Below are 15,346 nucleotides of genomic sequence, written 5' to 3'. Positions count from 1 at the left end.
ATTATACTTATACCCTTTTCAAAAATTTATTATTTACACTTGATCCCTTTACATTAGAATTTGAATAAAAAATAATGATGTTAGCAAAAAAATATATAAACTTTTAATTTTTTTGTACTTATAAGCAGTAATGTAATGATGTTGACTTTACAATCTCTTTTTATATATATTATATTGATCCCTGTTATAAGTACAAAACATATATGTGAAGGTTAAACGAGCGCAAAATTATAGATTTTATGTAATTTTTTTGCTAATATTAATATTTTTAGTCTGAATCGTAACAGAAGGGGTTAAGTATAAATGAAGGATTTTCAGGGAGGAAAGAACGTATAATTTCACACGGTTAGAATGGATCTAAGTCTACTCAGCCCTTTTATCAATTCAAATATTCTCTTAATGGAGCTTTGTGTTGTACTTCATCTATACACCTTACATAAAATAATATAGAATTTATTATGACTTCATATTTTAAAAAGTATTTTTATACACAACATATGTATATATTAAGTGAAACAAGTACGCACAAGACTGCAATAAAACATACAAACTGCTGTTTTATGCAGACAAGGAGGTCGAAAGAAAACAACAATTACATGAAATCATCTCCCAACTGCCTCAAACCACAACCCCATCTCTTTATCTGTCCAAATTCATCAGCAGTTTCAAGATAAAACTCATCACAGGGGATCTTAATTAGTTGAATCTGCTCATAGTGATGGCTTGTTGTTGCTCATCGGACGACGGTGGCGGCCTCGACTTGATGACTATCTGTTTTGTGATCGTTCTTGCTCTAGCACTGCTGATGATTTTCAACACTCCCCCGCCAACGCAGGGCTACTATCCACCTAGACGACGAGTTGTTCTCGTTTACAGGCGCCCCTGAAGTGAATTATAAGCAGGTTTAAGCATCGCACTCATCCATCGTTTGCCTTCGTATGAGTAAACTGTATGTAGTGTAAGAATATATATTTGTTTTTTCTCATTTGGTTTGGGAGATTGGAATTTTCTTCAAGAGAAACAAAACAAGTGATCAAATGGAATAGAATGCTGGGGTTGACTGTTTTGTGATCTGGTTGATGACTCAGGTTTTCGTGGATCATGGATCAGATTTTTCAATAGTTTCTCTCTCTGTTAATTACTTATTCTCTTTTAATTTGTGATGGACGTACTTACTTTAAATTTGACTACATATTTTATTTCGTTTAATATATACATGTTACGTATACAAAGATTACATCATATCTCAATCTGTACATAATGAGTCAATTTTCATATGAAAGTGGAATTAGGGATGTGAAATTTTTCGTTAACCGATAGAGAACAGAAAATTTGATTTAGTTTTCGTGTCTTTTATATATATATATATATATATATATATATATATATAAATTTTGGTGATTCGGCTCGATTTTGATTTTTTATGTCGGTTAATATAATCGAACCGAATATCGAAGATTACAAAAAAAATATATACATACATATATAAATATATTATTTTATGAATATATAAATATAATAAAAATAACATATAATTATTAAATGTCTTAATATATGTATTAATAACAAAAAATAATAATTTTGTAGTTAATAAATATTTAATTTATTATAATTATTAATAATTTATATTATATTCAGGGGTAACACTGTAATTCTACAATACTTTGCAGACACTTTGCAAATTGTAATTCTACACCAAGGGTCGTAAGAGAAAATTTTTCAAATCACGTGAATCATTTATCTTGTAATTACTTTTAAGGTAAACTACAACGATATTCTATGTTATTTGACATAATTATAAATATCTTCTTATTATTTGAAAAATTACAAATATTCACTTGATTTTAATGTTGGTCTACGACGAGTCCAATCTGTTAGCCTCTATTACATTTCTATTCAAGATGCACAGTAGGCCGGGCTGGACTAATCCAACCCAAGACTGTATTGAACTAATTAAAAAATGGACTGGTTCGGCCTGGGCCTAGGCCAGTCCAAGAAATTAATGCCTAGGACTAGCCTAGGCCAGTGGCCTGGGATCGGGCCTCGGCCGAGCTTGTTGAGCTATTTTTTATTAAGTTTGATCTATATATTCTTAATTACTATTTTTTTTATACATAATTTTTGTGGGATTTAATTTATTATTTATTTATTTTAAAAGATAATTAAACAAGCACATTCGGGCCAAATACTAGTCTGGGCTTGGTCCGACCTCAACTGGGCCGATCTATGGACTTGGCTTGGATTTGAAAAATGAACTCAATTGCGCCCCACTTAGAGACCTAGAATCGTCCCAAGATCGGCCATAAATGATAGTGGGCCAATCTTGGGCCGTACTTTTTCGAGCTGGTTCGTGCTGATTCTAAGCCAACCCGACTCACTGTGCACCTTAAATTTCTATCTAATTTTATTGTGTACTAATCAAAATATCTATTTAAATTATAAATGATAATTTTATGTATCTTTAAATTTTTTCTAAAATATTTTTATGGACTAATTTGCCCTATGAATTATTTAATTTACTCACCCTTAATTTCTTTTAAATATTTTTTATGGAAAAAAAGATCAACAGGGTCATAGTAATTTACATTCAAAGAGACTACATAATTATTTTTCATTTGATGACAGTATTGATAATTTTTCTAATAATAAGAGAGTGTTCCTTATTATACCGAATCTTAATTGATATAATTGTAGTTATCCAATATTTTAATCATAAAATTCAAATTTTCCAAACAGATACTACAATGTGATCAAACTTAGAACAACACATTTTCATTACAACTTTCCGTCAAGCACATGATACATCAATAATATGTACACAATCAAATCAAAAGTTCTATCAACTGCACAAGACCATGCCTACAAACACACACACAAGAATACCAATCCCAGTTGATCCACAATACCACAAATACTAGTGATCATCCAACAAGGGCAATTCTAAAAATTCTTCGATCATGCCCGTAACTCATGACTGATCAAGCTACTTTGTTATTTTTTTAGACAGGGAGTAAATCGAGAGTAAAACCAACAACGTCAACACGATGGAAGCAAACAACGAGACGAAAATGGAGGATCCGACGTGCTTGCAGAATTCGTCGTAGACGTTGCACGCCTTTTTCCAGCCGAGATGGGAGTTGCCCCTCAAACCTATGTATGCAACGGCACCTGCAGCACCAGTTGCCGAAGCCACAACTCCTAGCAGTAGCTGAAAAACATAAAAATGGATAATTGCATAAATACCCTTGAAGTTTAGATTTATTATAGACAGCCCCAATCTGGGAAATTATGGTGACATGACATCCCTATAGTCATATTTTACATATTTCCACAGCCATTCAGCCTGGAGGACATAGGGAAATTGTAATGGAATATATGAATACATGGGTTATGATGTAATTATTTAAAATTAAGGTTTTTTTCTTATAATATAATTAAAGTTAGAGTTTGCACTACCCACAATTTCCAGCGGTAGTTGAAAAATAAATTGGAAAAATTATATAAATAGCCTTGAAGTTTGGACTTATTATGGAAAAACCCCAAATTGAGAAGTTACATTGATACCATCCCTATAATCATATTCCAATTAAGGATTTTCAAAATCATTCAGCCCTCAGGAAAGGGAGATATCTGTAATAATACATGGATACATGGGTTATAATGTAAATTTTTTAAATCAAGGGACTGTTTGTAATTTAATCAAAGTGTATAGGTGTAAGTGTAATTATCCAAAATATTGATTGTCCTGTTAAAAATGATTAGAGTGGACCCTGAAACGTAAAATATGATTGCACGAATTGCTTAATTAAACCTCGGTGATGTTAGTGGTATAAGGGTAAATTACAATTATGTTCACGACAGGTTTGGCATAATTATAAATATTTATCGTTATTAAAAAAAATAATACTAAATACATTCACAAATAAAAAATAATTATATAGTCCTTGAAGAGTGGGATAGCATTACTAGTTTACTCTTATTGATTTTTTTAAAAAATAAAAAAATATTTGAAAAAAATATAAAAAGTTTTTGAGGGTGGGTAAAATAAAGGGATAATTACATTTACACCCAACGTCCTATGGTTTGTTTAATTACACAAACCATCCTTACCTTTTGTATAACTAAAAAAATCACCCCTAACAGCCAAAAAGCAGGGGTGAATTTGTGTAATGATGGTGACTTTTTTCAAGGTGTACGTGTAATTTTTTAAAGAGTAGGGGTGATTTGTGGAAATGACGTCGACCTTTTTGGTGGACGTATATGTAAATTGTCTAGAATGCATCAATAATTTATGTAAATAGACCACAAATTAGGAGTGTAAAATAAAATTATCCCTAAAATAAATAATCCATTTAAATACTAAAAATATATAAAAAAAAATTATAATTTATAATCCAAAAAGTTATATTGATAAATTCATCATAAAAATTGGATGGAAATCTAATGGAGGCTAACGGAATAGGATCGCTGTTAAACGAACATTAAAATCTGGGGGTATTTATAAATTTTTTAAATAATGAAAAATTTTATATAATTATACCAAATTTCAAGAGGGGTGGTCGTAATTGATTATTAGTATAATTATCCTAAATAAAAGTTTCTCATTTAATGCTTTTCCTAATTAAGTGCTTAAAGAATTGATATAAAATTTTCTTGCAATATATGTATATATATATAAGTAAGAGGTTGATTACCACATCAAATATGACAAAATGGGACAGCACTTGGGGACAGCATCCAGGCTTGAGGAGGGCATAGAATGATAAGAGGGTAGTGATTATGCTATACAACCCTGCAACTGAGAGTGCTGCCACAAAGTATCTGCATCACCATCACAATTAAAATATATTAATTATTTTAATTACTTATTAATTCAGGAGATTATTCAGAAAACAAATTAAACAAAAATTTTCTAAGCTAAAAAAACTTCAATCTGTCTAATTAACAAACATTTTTTTAATCAATAAATGCACAAGTCCTTATTCAATATTTATGCATGATTACCCATATTTTTAAGGATAAATTACATTAACATGCCCCGTTAAGCACCACGAGAAAATTTACTATCGGCTACAATTTTACTCGTTACGAACTAACGTCGTGGTAAATAATTATATATTAATTATGGTAAAATAGAAATCAATGTCAAAACTTAGATTATCGACTGTAATTTTTTTTTACCATTAATATGAGTTATAGCATTCGTAAACGCCACAACTGACAACCATTGCGCGATTACGATCAATGACTATGCACTAGTTTATTATTTTTAGTGAAGGTTCTGTTCAAGTACACAAACATCCCATGTCCTTTGATGTAATGCACCCAAACGGTACTTGTGTAAACTTTTAATACTGAATATGGGGTAATATTTATAGTTTTATAAAGTGTACGAAATGTTTGTGTATTTAAACTTAATAGAGGATGCAAAATTAAATTTGAAAAGTATTTATAATTAATCATAGTCTGGTTGGTAAATGAATAAAAAATCATAGTTAGGTATTAATTAAAGTAGCTTTTTTGATGTATTGAATTATTAATTTACATAAATCAAGTGCTAATCTTTTCTCCTTTTAATAAATTACAATCACCTCCAAAGAGGTATGGTATAATTATGAGTACCCCTCCATTGTTTGAAAAATTACCAATATTCTCCTAATTTTAACGACAATCTAACAATTAGCCCATTCCATTAGTCCCTGTTAGGTTTCTATTATTTTTTGTGATGAACTGATCAAAATTTCCTTGTGGAATAAAAATTATTATTTTATTTTTTTAATTTTTTTTATTGACTAAGTGAATAATTTATTTATAATTTTTCAAATTTTTTATCCACTCTTGCCGCTTTTTTTTAAAAAAAGAAAAAGATACAATAATGAATAGTTGACAATTTAATACCTCCATCCAAGGATTACATAATTTCATCAAACATCAGGAGGATATTTATAAATTTTCAAACATTGAAGGGTAATTCAAAATTATAAATACTATAAAATTGTCGACTTACTTAAAAGTTTGTGCCGCAATAAATCGTGATTTGATCCAAAAGAGCAAAATATGAATGTCTAACAATATGGATACATTCATCAGAAGCATAAATTATGGAGCCCAATCAAGAGAACTAAAATATAATTGAGTTTATGCAATAGGAACTCAAGAGAATATGGACATGAGAATTTGAGAAAAATACAATTTTAGTCTTGTGACTTAGGATCGACAATTTTCATGATGTACAAATTAATTTATAGGATTAAAATTATAATTTACTTTGATTATGTGCAAGTCATATATAATTTTTCTGTCAAATTAACCAAAAAACGATTAAATTATCAAAATTTTAAAGTTACAGAACTAAATTATAAACATCGATTCATGCAGAATCAAAAATATCAAATCACTAAATTATAGAACTAAACTTTTTCTATGAGAATCTTATTTCTTTTTCTTGTATGCAAATTATATATATATATATAAAGAAAATTGTATTTTTTTTTCCACAATTTAAAAATTCAATACATTTTTAGATCAATTACTTACGAAATTCTTGAAAATAGTCATATAATTTGTAAAAAGTCTCTCCTTCAATAGTCCTATTAACAACTTAATTAAATTAAAAAATTAACAAAAAAATCACATGCCACTTACGTAGCCGTTCTAATTTCCTCCCAACAAAGAAAGCAATTTTCGAATAAAAATAGAACTATATATTATTTTGTGTTCAAGAATTTCAAACATTCTAATTAATAGTTTTATTTCATTTCTTACGGGTAAAATCCATATTATCCCCTCCCCTATAAAAGTGTACCTCATGTGCGAAAAATGAGTATGAATAAGCATTTTTACTACTACAAGAACCAAACTACCCCTATCTTTTCAGAAAATTTCAAAACTCTAATTATAATATATCTTTATATTTAAATATAAATTTATTATTTATTAAATTATAAATATTTTTAAAATATAATATAGAAAATATAATTCGATTTACATAAAAAAAAAGAAAAAAAAGGGTGAACTACGTATTCCACCAAAAAAAGGAGGAGAAGTCGTCGGAGGAGGGGAGATCGAAGGTGGATGATGGTGCAAAATGACCGCCAGAACCTGGGCTTTCAGATGGTGGTTGATCGGGAGCGAAAGTGCAGTAGACGGCGGAGAGAAAAGCACTAGAAGACGGGGGTGTGGGTTAAGACTTCCCAAACGATAAAAGAAGATAACTCATCAAAGGCTAGGAGATTTATGGTGGATGGGGTGTCAAAATGCTCGCCTTCGGGCGGGCTTTCTGGTGGTGGTAGGTTGGACAACGGAGAAAAAAACGATAGAAGATGGGGGCGTGGGTTAGGGTTTTTTGAGCAAAAAAATAGATATAAGTCGCCAATAAATTAAAAATTTTCAGTGAGTGAGGTATCAAAATGCTCGCCGTTGGACATAATTTAATAATTATTTATATATTAAATAATATATTTTAATTTTTTATAAGCATGATTAAATCTGAGGCACAAATTGAGATCATATTAAATATAGGCCATCGATTTAAAAAGGATATTTTTGTTATTGTAACATCAAACTCAAATTAAAATACACTAAAGGTTAGTATGCACCTTTTAAATTACACAGAGAATTATGTGATATATTTTTTTGTCACAAAAACTTATTTGAACATTTCGAGAATCACAGGGATAATATGGATTTTATCCCATTTCTTACTTTGTGATTTGCAAGAAAACATTACCATTAATTTCCAAGAAAATCATACTCACGGCAAAATATATATATATATATATATAGATTATTAATTCCCTATATAAAAATAACCACAATTTAAAAATTCATTATTAATAATCAATATTATCTACCCAATCAATAAAATTATTGCATAAACTTAATTTCTTACCGTGATTAATTAATACTGATCATAATTTTAGTTATAGTCTTAATATTTGTTATGATTTTTAGTTACGACTGCCTTTAAAATTCTTGTGTTATCGTGATCATCAGTATTTGCTACGATTTTTTACTTGTAATTATAATATAAATTAATTATGATAAAAAATCATATTATTTATATATATAATCTTTGATCGATTACCCTCATTTAAAATACTGTATATTAATAATAAATAATAATTAAAATTATTTGGCCATGCATGCAAACACGTACAACGAAAAAAAAAAAATCTATGCAATATATATATATATACACACACCCTTGTCATTTTTTTTTCTTTTTTCTTTTTTTATAAATGTATAGAGTGTGGGTGGTGTATATGACAATTAATTTATTGAATTTCTCAAATTTTATATTAATTTAATTATTTATTTAATATATTTTATTTTTATTTATAATATATTTTAAAATATAAAATATTATTTATCGTATGTACATAGGTAGTGCAGTATATATATATAGAGAGAGAGAGAAACTTACATGAAAGCTGGGGAATGATTGAATTTGGCAGGCAGAGAAGCCTGGAAGGGAGGAAACTGCAGAGGGACTTGTTTGGTTTGGTTGCTAGTCACCGTGACCACAACAGCCACCACCGCTGAAGCAAACAGCAACAATCTCAACACCACCTCCGCCACCGCGAAGTAATCAACCGGTGGTGCATCGGCGGAGGCTTTCACCTCCGGTGGTGGTGCCTCCGCTTCCTTTTCCACCTCCGTCGACGTTGGTGCTGCTTCCGCCACCTTCTCGGCCTCCGCTGCTGCCGCAGGAGTCTCTGTGGAGGCCATGATTTAGTGTGTGTGTGTGTGTTGAATAGTGAGTTGAGAGTGAAGATTGGGGGCATATGGATGTCGTGTATATATATATATAGCTCTAGAAACGAATGTGTTGTTTTGGTTGGAAATTCCTTCACGCCATCTGATTTGTAGTACTACCAAAACTGATTTCTTAATTCTTTACTCTTTTGCTTAGCCGATTCACTTAAATTTATCATAATTATAAATATTTTTATTATTTAAAATATTATAAATATTTTTTTAAAATTAACGAATATTTAACAAATACTCTTTATGATGAATTGTCTCGAAAGGTATTTATTAAACGACCATTAACTACATGGGGTATTTGTAATTTTTTGAATGATAAAAGAATATTTGTAATTAAGATTAATTTCAAAAGTGTCAGTAGTAATTTACCTTATTTTTTAATTATAAAAGTTCAAAAAAATTGTAATTTCGTCCATTAACTATAGCCAAATCTTGTTTTAGTCCTTTTTAACGTTTTAGGATCTCAAAAAGGTCATCTAACTTTTAAAATTGCTTAATTTTGGGATACCAATCGTCGGATTTTGAAACGCCAAAGTCAGATTCAGGCGTCGTTTTTCAGCAACTTTGGACAAAATTCGATCGCTAGTGTCTCAAAATTTAACAATTTTAAAAGTTAGAGGACCTTTTTCGGACCACTAAAAAGTTAGAGAATTAAAACGGGATATGACTATAATTAGCGGACAAAAATTGCATTTAATACTTTTTATCATGTAATTTTAAGGGTGACAATTATATATAGTTATGTTGGAATTCAATTTGACAATTAATTCCTACCCTTTAAAAAAATTAGTTCATTAAGAAGCAAAATTGGTTGAAAATTGCCGGAATATGACATGTGCACCTTATTGAATGGGGCTGGATTCCCAATTTTTAGGGTTCATATGAGGTAGGTATTTTGTTCTTAATGTGCTATTTTTTTTTTTTTAATTTAAAGATTGGAGGGTTAATTGTACCCAAATTGGATTCCAACGGGATGAAAATTACCACTACTTATAATTAGAGGATAAAAATTGTAATTTTTCCTAAAAGGTTTGGATGACGTCATTTTTTATTGGCGCCAGGAATCAAGGAAAGTATTAAGAATTTAAAATTGTTCATAAGATAAATTGACAGTCAAAATTTTTGCTGTAAAATAATTCAGTATCTCATTTAAAAAAATATTTTATATATGTAGTATATATATATACTAGTTGTTGTGGCACTTCGTTTTTACGTGATACGAAATCACGTTTTAAAATATATAATAAATAAGAGTAAAACATATAAACCAATACGTTACATTAATTAAAAAAAAATTATCAACTAATGTAAATTTTTGAAAAGTTGAATAAGTTAGTTATTTTATCATGAAGGGTATTTTTTACTTCACAGAAAATTAGTAGGCGGTGTCATTAACCCAAAAATTGTGCAATAATTATAAAATATGTTTCTTCCCCCTATTTTTTTTGAAGTAAGAGCGATGAACTATTATTAACTAAAATAAATTAATTACAATCATTTCTGTTGGATATCAATCATTACAATAATCATGCTCTAATCAACACCTACTATTACAGTATAAACAACATATCTATTATTCAATAGACGCAATATTGCAAACATAAAATGGGATTCAAACCCATACCCTCTAAACTTATAGGACCTCAATTTCTTTTTTCTCCGTAAACGTATAGGGTCTCAATTTCGCCGATTGGACCAGCGCTCCCCCTATTTTTCTCATTTGGTATGGTATAAGATGTTAGTTGAAGTGGGGCTTGCAAACCAACCAATTTGCTGCTTTTATTAATCCCAATATTTTGAGATTGTTGTTTTTCTCCCATGACAAGTTACACTCATACCATTAATATTTACTCAGATTTAAACCAATTATATAACAAAAATAATATATTTATTATATAATTAGTGTATAATTTTAAAAAATAATTAATATATTTATTATGTAATTGATTTAGTTCAATTAAATCTAATTTAAGTAAAAAAATTTCCACCTCTTCTGGGTTCAATTCTAGATCCCCAGTTGTAAGCTTTTTTTTTAAAAAAAAAAAAAAAAGTGACAGTCATGAATTTGTTCCTTGTTGGTAGAAATATTTTCTAAAAAAATATATTTTCACTAAATTTTATATATGAGTGTAGAAAATAAATTAAGTGTAATGTGCAGATTGGTGAATTATATAAAAAGGTTTGATTACATTTAGATTCCCTTTAAAAATAGAAAATTATACTTTTTCTCAAAAAAGTTTTAAAATTACAGTATAACCCCCGAAATTCACCATTTATATTTGATCCCCGTTTTTTAGGATTTGGACAAAAATATTGACGTTAAAAAAAAAATACATAAATTTCAAATTTTAACCCCGTTTACGTTCCCATATAATAGTTGTGTACTTATATGTTGCATTTATCAATTTATAAGTACACAAATATACATAGAAATGTTACATGAGATGCAAATTTAAGAATTCATGTAATTTTTTTTGCTTATGTCAATATTTCCAGCACGTCCAAAGGAAGGGGGTCATGTGTAATGGAGAATTTTCAGAGTAGGTGTAATTATAATTTCAAAAAAATTTTGAAAAAAAATATAATTTCATATTTTCAAAGGGGGTTTACATATAATTCACCCTGAAAAAACGATAAATTGATCTGACATTTAGAGGGTATTTGGTTAAATGTATTAAAAATATTTATAAATTTATACGTCTTACACGATGTTTTAAAAATTTATATCATGCCGTTAGGTCTTATTTTAAATATAATTTGTTAAAGTATTAAGATAAAATAAGATTATAAAGCTTAATTGGTAGCAACAATTTTATAAATTAATACGATCAAAATTAAATGAATTTTTTTAAAATCTTAAAAATAAGTTTAGAACTTAATTATAAGCTCTTTTTTGTAAAAATTGTGCCCAACATTTCTTAACATTTTATGAGATTTTTAAGGTAAATTCCCTATCATGAAACAAAAAAAAAAAAAAAAAGAAAAAAAATGATTGTACATATTCATACGAAAAGTAGAGAAATCAAAATACCGATCACCTAATTGAACACGTCATTATGAAAGAGTTCCTATCCATTTACTATTAGTTTTATTTGGTAGTTGAAAAGTCCTCATTAGTTGATCAAAAATCCATCTGTCCTCTGCTATTTCCAAAGAGGGGTTGGTCGAGTTTCGTGAGCCGGCTTGATTTGGAACTCAATCAAACTTTTCACGAGTTTGAACTTGAATTCAAAATATTTTGCTCCGACTCGCAGAGATGGGTGATTAATGCAATGTGTTCTAGCAAACATCTTCATGTAATCGTTCTTACCAAGTATGAATGCAAAACAACATTGCTCTACATACTTTTGAAAGGTTGAGAAGTTTGGATCACCACTGACACCTGTTGTTTTCTTGAGAAACCATTTGAGTGAGAGTTGTGACAACTCGCATTGTCTTTTTTTTTTATGTTTTTATTTTTTTCTTGAAAACCACAGAAGATAATTTGAATAATAGTAAAAATTTACAATTGCAGAAAGACTCGGAAAGCTAATCGAAATACATTTAATCGGAGATGGATAATTTGAGGGAATCAGACCTGAGAAGGCTATAGTATACTCACAAGCTCTCTTTGGTCTCAAATGATATTTGTGAAGTAGATGAATATATCTCTTGATTCCAGAAGTATTTCTTCCAAAATGGAGTAGCAATAGAGATAACACTCTCCTATGTTCTTTACAAAAATCTTAGTCCATGGAGGAAATGTTGATTCAATCTTAAAAAGTACTAAAAGGATAGTTAGATTCAATCAAAGACAAACTAAAGTATCTGTCTAAAAGAACATGAGGAGACTGAGACATAAGGTTAAAAGAACCCCTGACTGTTGTGGAAATAATTATTTTTCGACAATTATAGGAGAATCAAGCGAACTAAGAAAGAGAAAGAAGAAGAGTAGTGATACCTACTCCAAGAGTTTCCAGAAAATTCTTTTGCCGATGGAGATCATGGTGGTCAAAATCAAAGGCCAGATCGTGCAAATCTAGACAGATAATGGGTCCAACAAGAGCTTCATCTCAAGGATTTAGACGTATAGATACAAAAACCATGGGAAGAAGCCTTACAAAGAGAACTTTCAGATGAGCCCATGCAAGAGCTAATGAAAGTTTCGATGATTGTAAGACATGGGAAGCAAAAGGGCATATATCACCGAATTGCCGACAGAAATGTGATGAATTACGATTGAAGCCACAGACGATATCGTGGATGCAATTTACCGCGATGATTTGGTACCCATCTACCAATTTGAGGATCTTCTCTCAGATGAAAGTATCTATGAGGAAGCTATAGAAAGTGATTCAGATAGATTTTCAAACGAATCAAAGTAATTACAATGAAGGAGATAGGATTCAAATCTCTGATAGCCTGTTAAGATTCTTTTCAAAGATGACGGTGTCAAACAAAATGATGGAAAGAATCATGCATCAAGATTTTATTCTCAGCCCATACAATGAATTTGGAATTGGAAGAATCAGGAAAGTCCTCAACCAAATAGGGTTGATCTAGAGAAAGCATCACATAATCTACAAAGCAAGTTCATGTAAGTTTGTTATTCCTATCGAACTTACGAGTAGTGTGATTGAAATGCAACTTATTCTTAAAGAGGAAATTTTTAAAAGAATTTAGTAAGTTTAGAGAAGACGTATATAGCTATTACTATGAAATAAATACATATAGGAACTATTGAAGTAGTAATAAAAATAATTTTTAAGGAAAAAATTGATTAAAAAATACGTTGATTAATAATGGATAGAAAATCAATAACTTAACAGATAGATGTCATGGAACAAGATAGGAAATTAGTCCGTAGGAAAATTAATGTTTGATATTCACCCTAGAATTGCATACAACCTAGCTGGCTAAGATTTCACTCGTGTGTTAACCCTTCATTAGGATTTTAAGAGAAAAGATCTTATGAAAGAAGGAAATAGACCATATCCTATAACATATAGAATAACTCATGTCCTTTCTAATACACATAATTCTAATTTATTTCTTGGGAAAGAGTATATCGATATCCCTAGATTATTCAAGAAACTTACTAAGTTAATGACACAAGATTCAAATTAGGTTACCTAGAATAAGCGGTGTTGGTATCTTAATAAAGGATCACCTAGTTTTACATTGAACAATTAGCTCTAGAACTAAGTTTAGTAGTAGGATGTCCTTTTTGGAAGATAGGATCACAGACTACAAACGAAAAGAAAATAAGTTGTTAAAAGGCTTAACTCCTCAGGTAATAAGCATTAATAATGTAAAACTTAGATGCCCTAAAGGTTAAAAACAAATTCAAGTAGTATTTGACATCAGTAAGAAAAATAAATTATTTTTCTTGTGATAACTTATATCATTTACAGTAACCTATTGTGGAAAAATTATGAATGCATGCTAGAAATAACAGGTCATGAGATCATGGTTGCAGGTGTTGTAGGACGAGAAAATGAGATTATGACTTTGGGGATAAATTTTCTCAAAAATAATAAATCATGGGGAAGGAAAGGTATAGTATGAAATTCAATTTAGATGGTTTCAACATTAGAAGAATGACTAGTCCACTCTCTATATACACATCTATTGGTATGTTGTATGATCAATATAAGTTAGAATATTTTGCAACTTATATTGATTGAGGATAAGAGTTTGTACAACAAAACCTAGTATGTTTCCTAGTGAATTTATGAAAACCTTATCTGTTATTGCAGGAAAGGATTTTTCAAAAAAAAAAAATCATAGTACTCAACAAAATGATTCGAGAAACAAAAACAATGATTGGAGGAGCATTTGGAACACCCCAGTCAAGGTAAAAAAGCCTCCTATCTACTTCTATGAGACAGGAGCATATGCTTTGATGGGTAATAATTTTATCTAGACCTTTGCAAAATTATGTGCAGGATAACTATAGAAACCTATTGATTTATACTACTAACTGTGATTGTAATACACATATTTTGCAAAGAGAAAAGGATTCAATAGGATAATGGCATAAATTTTTGCAGCAAACATGGTGATTGTGATGCCAAATCAACTTATCCTATAATGTAGGATAAAAGGAAATTTTATAAGCATCTTTTGTCTTTCAGGCAATAGGATTTAAGGAAGGCTTCTACACATAAGTTATTACACATAAATGAAGAAAGTAATCTTTCTCTCAAAAGTATCAAAAGATTATCTAGAAGAATTTTAGCAAGACTCTCTGACATAGTAGAATGGAAACTAGATCTAAACTACTATGAAGGTCGAAGACGAATGTAAATACGAGTATGTTCGATACACACCTATCCAGATGAACATGGAGGATACGAAAAATATGCAAGAGATCATCAATGAGCTTATCAATCTTAAACTCATGGAGCCTGGAGTCTCTACTTACAGTAGCCCTGATTTTCTGGTAAAAAACCACGGTGAGATAAAAAACTGTAAATCCAGGTTAGTAATTTACTATCAAAGTATCAATAAGACACTAGATTTTGATGGTTATTATATCCCAAGTAGAGAACAATTAAAGGAGCAAAAGTGTTCTTAACATTTGCAAATTTGATTT

At 29.7% G+C, this 15,346-nt stretch overlaps 1 protein-coding gene across 1 annotated transcript; it reads right to left on the bottom strand.

Annotated features, from left to right (window-relative positions):
- Positions 1-2,747: 2,747 nt before the first annotated feature.
- On the bottom strand, positions 2,748-8,787 carry LOC105156916 (CASP-like protein 1). The gene is made up of 3 exons (XM_011073177.3): positions 8,426-8,787; positions 4,695-4,821; positions 2,748-3,208 (listed from the first exon to the last, which is right to left on the bottom strand). Exons 1-3 carry the CDS (start codon positions 8,728-8,730, stop codon positions 2,984-2,986), a joined length of 657 nt encoding a protein of 218 aa, XP_011071479.2. The 5' UTR covers positions 8,731-8,787; the 3' UTR covers positions 2,748-2,983.
- Between the last annotated feature and the right edge of the window lie 6,559 nt (positions 8,788-15,346).

The sequence above is a fragment of the Sesamum indicum genome, linkage group LG3 (assembly GCF_026168435.1).
Source record: "Sesamum indicum cultivar Baizhima isolate 11 linkage group LG3, ASM2616843v1, whole genome shotgun sequence".
Lineage (NCBI taxonomy): Eukaryota > Viridiplantae > Streptophyta > Magnoliopsida > Lamiales > Pedaliaceae > Sesamum > Sesamum indicum.
This window is presented reverse-complemented; position numbering and strand designations above follow the sequence as displayed.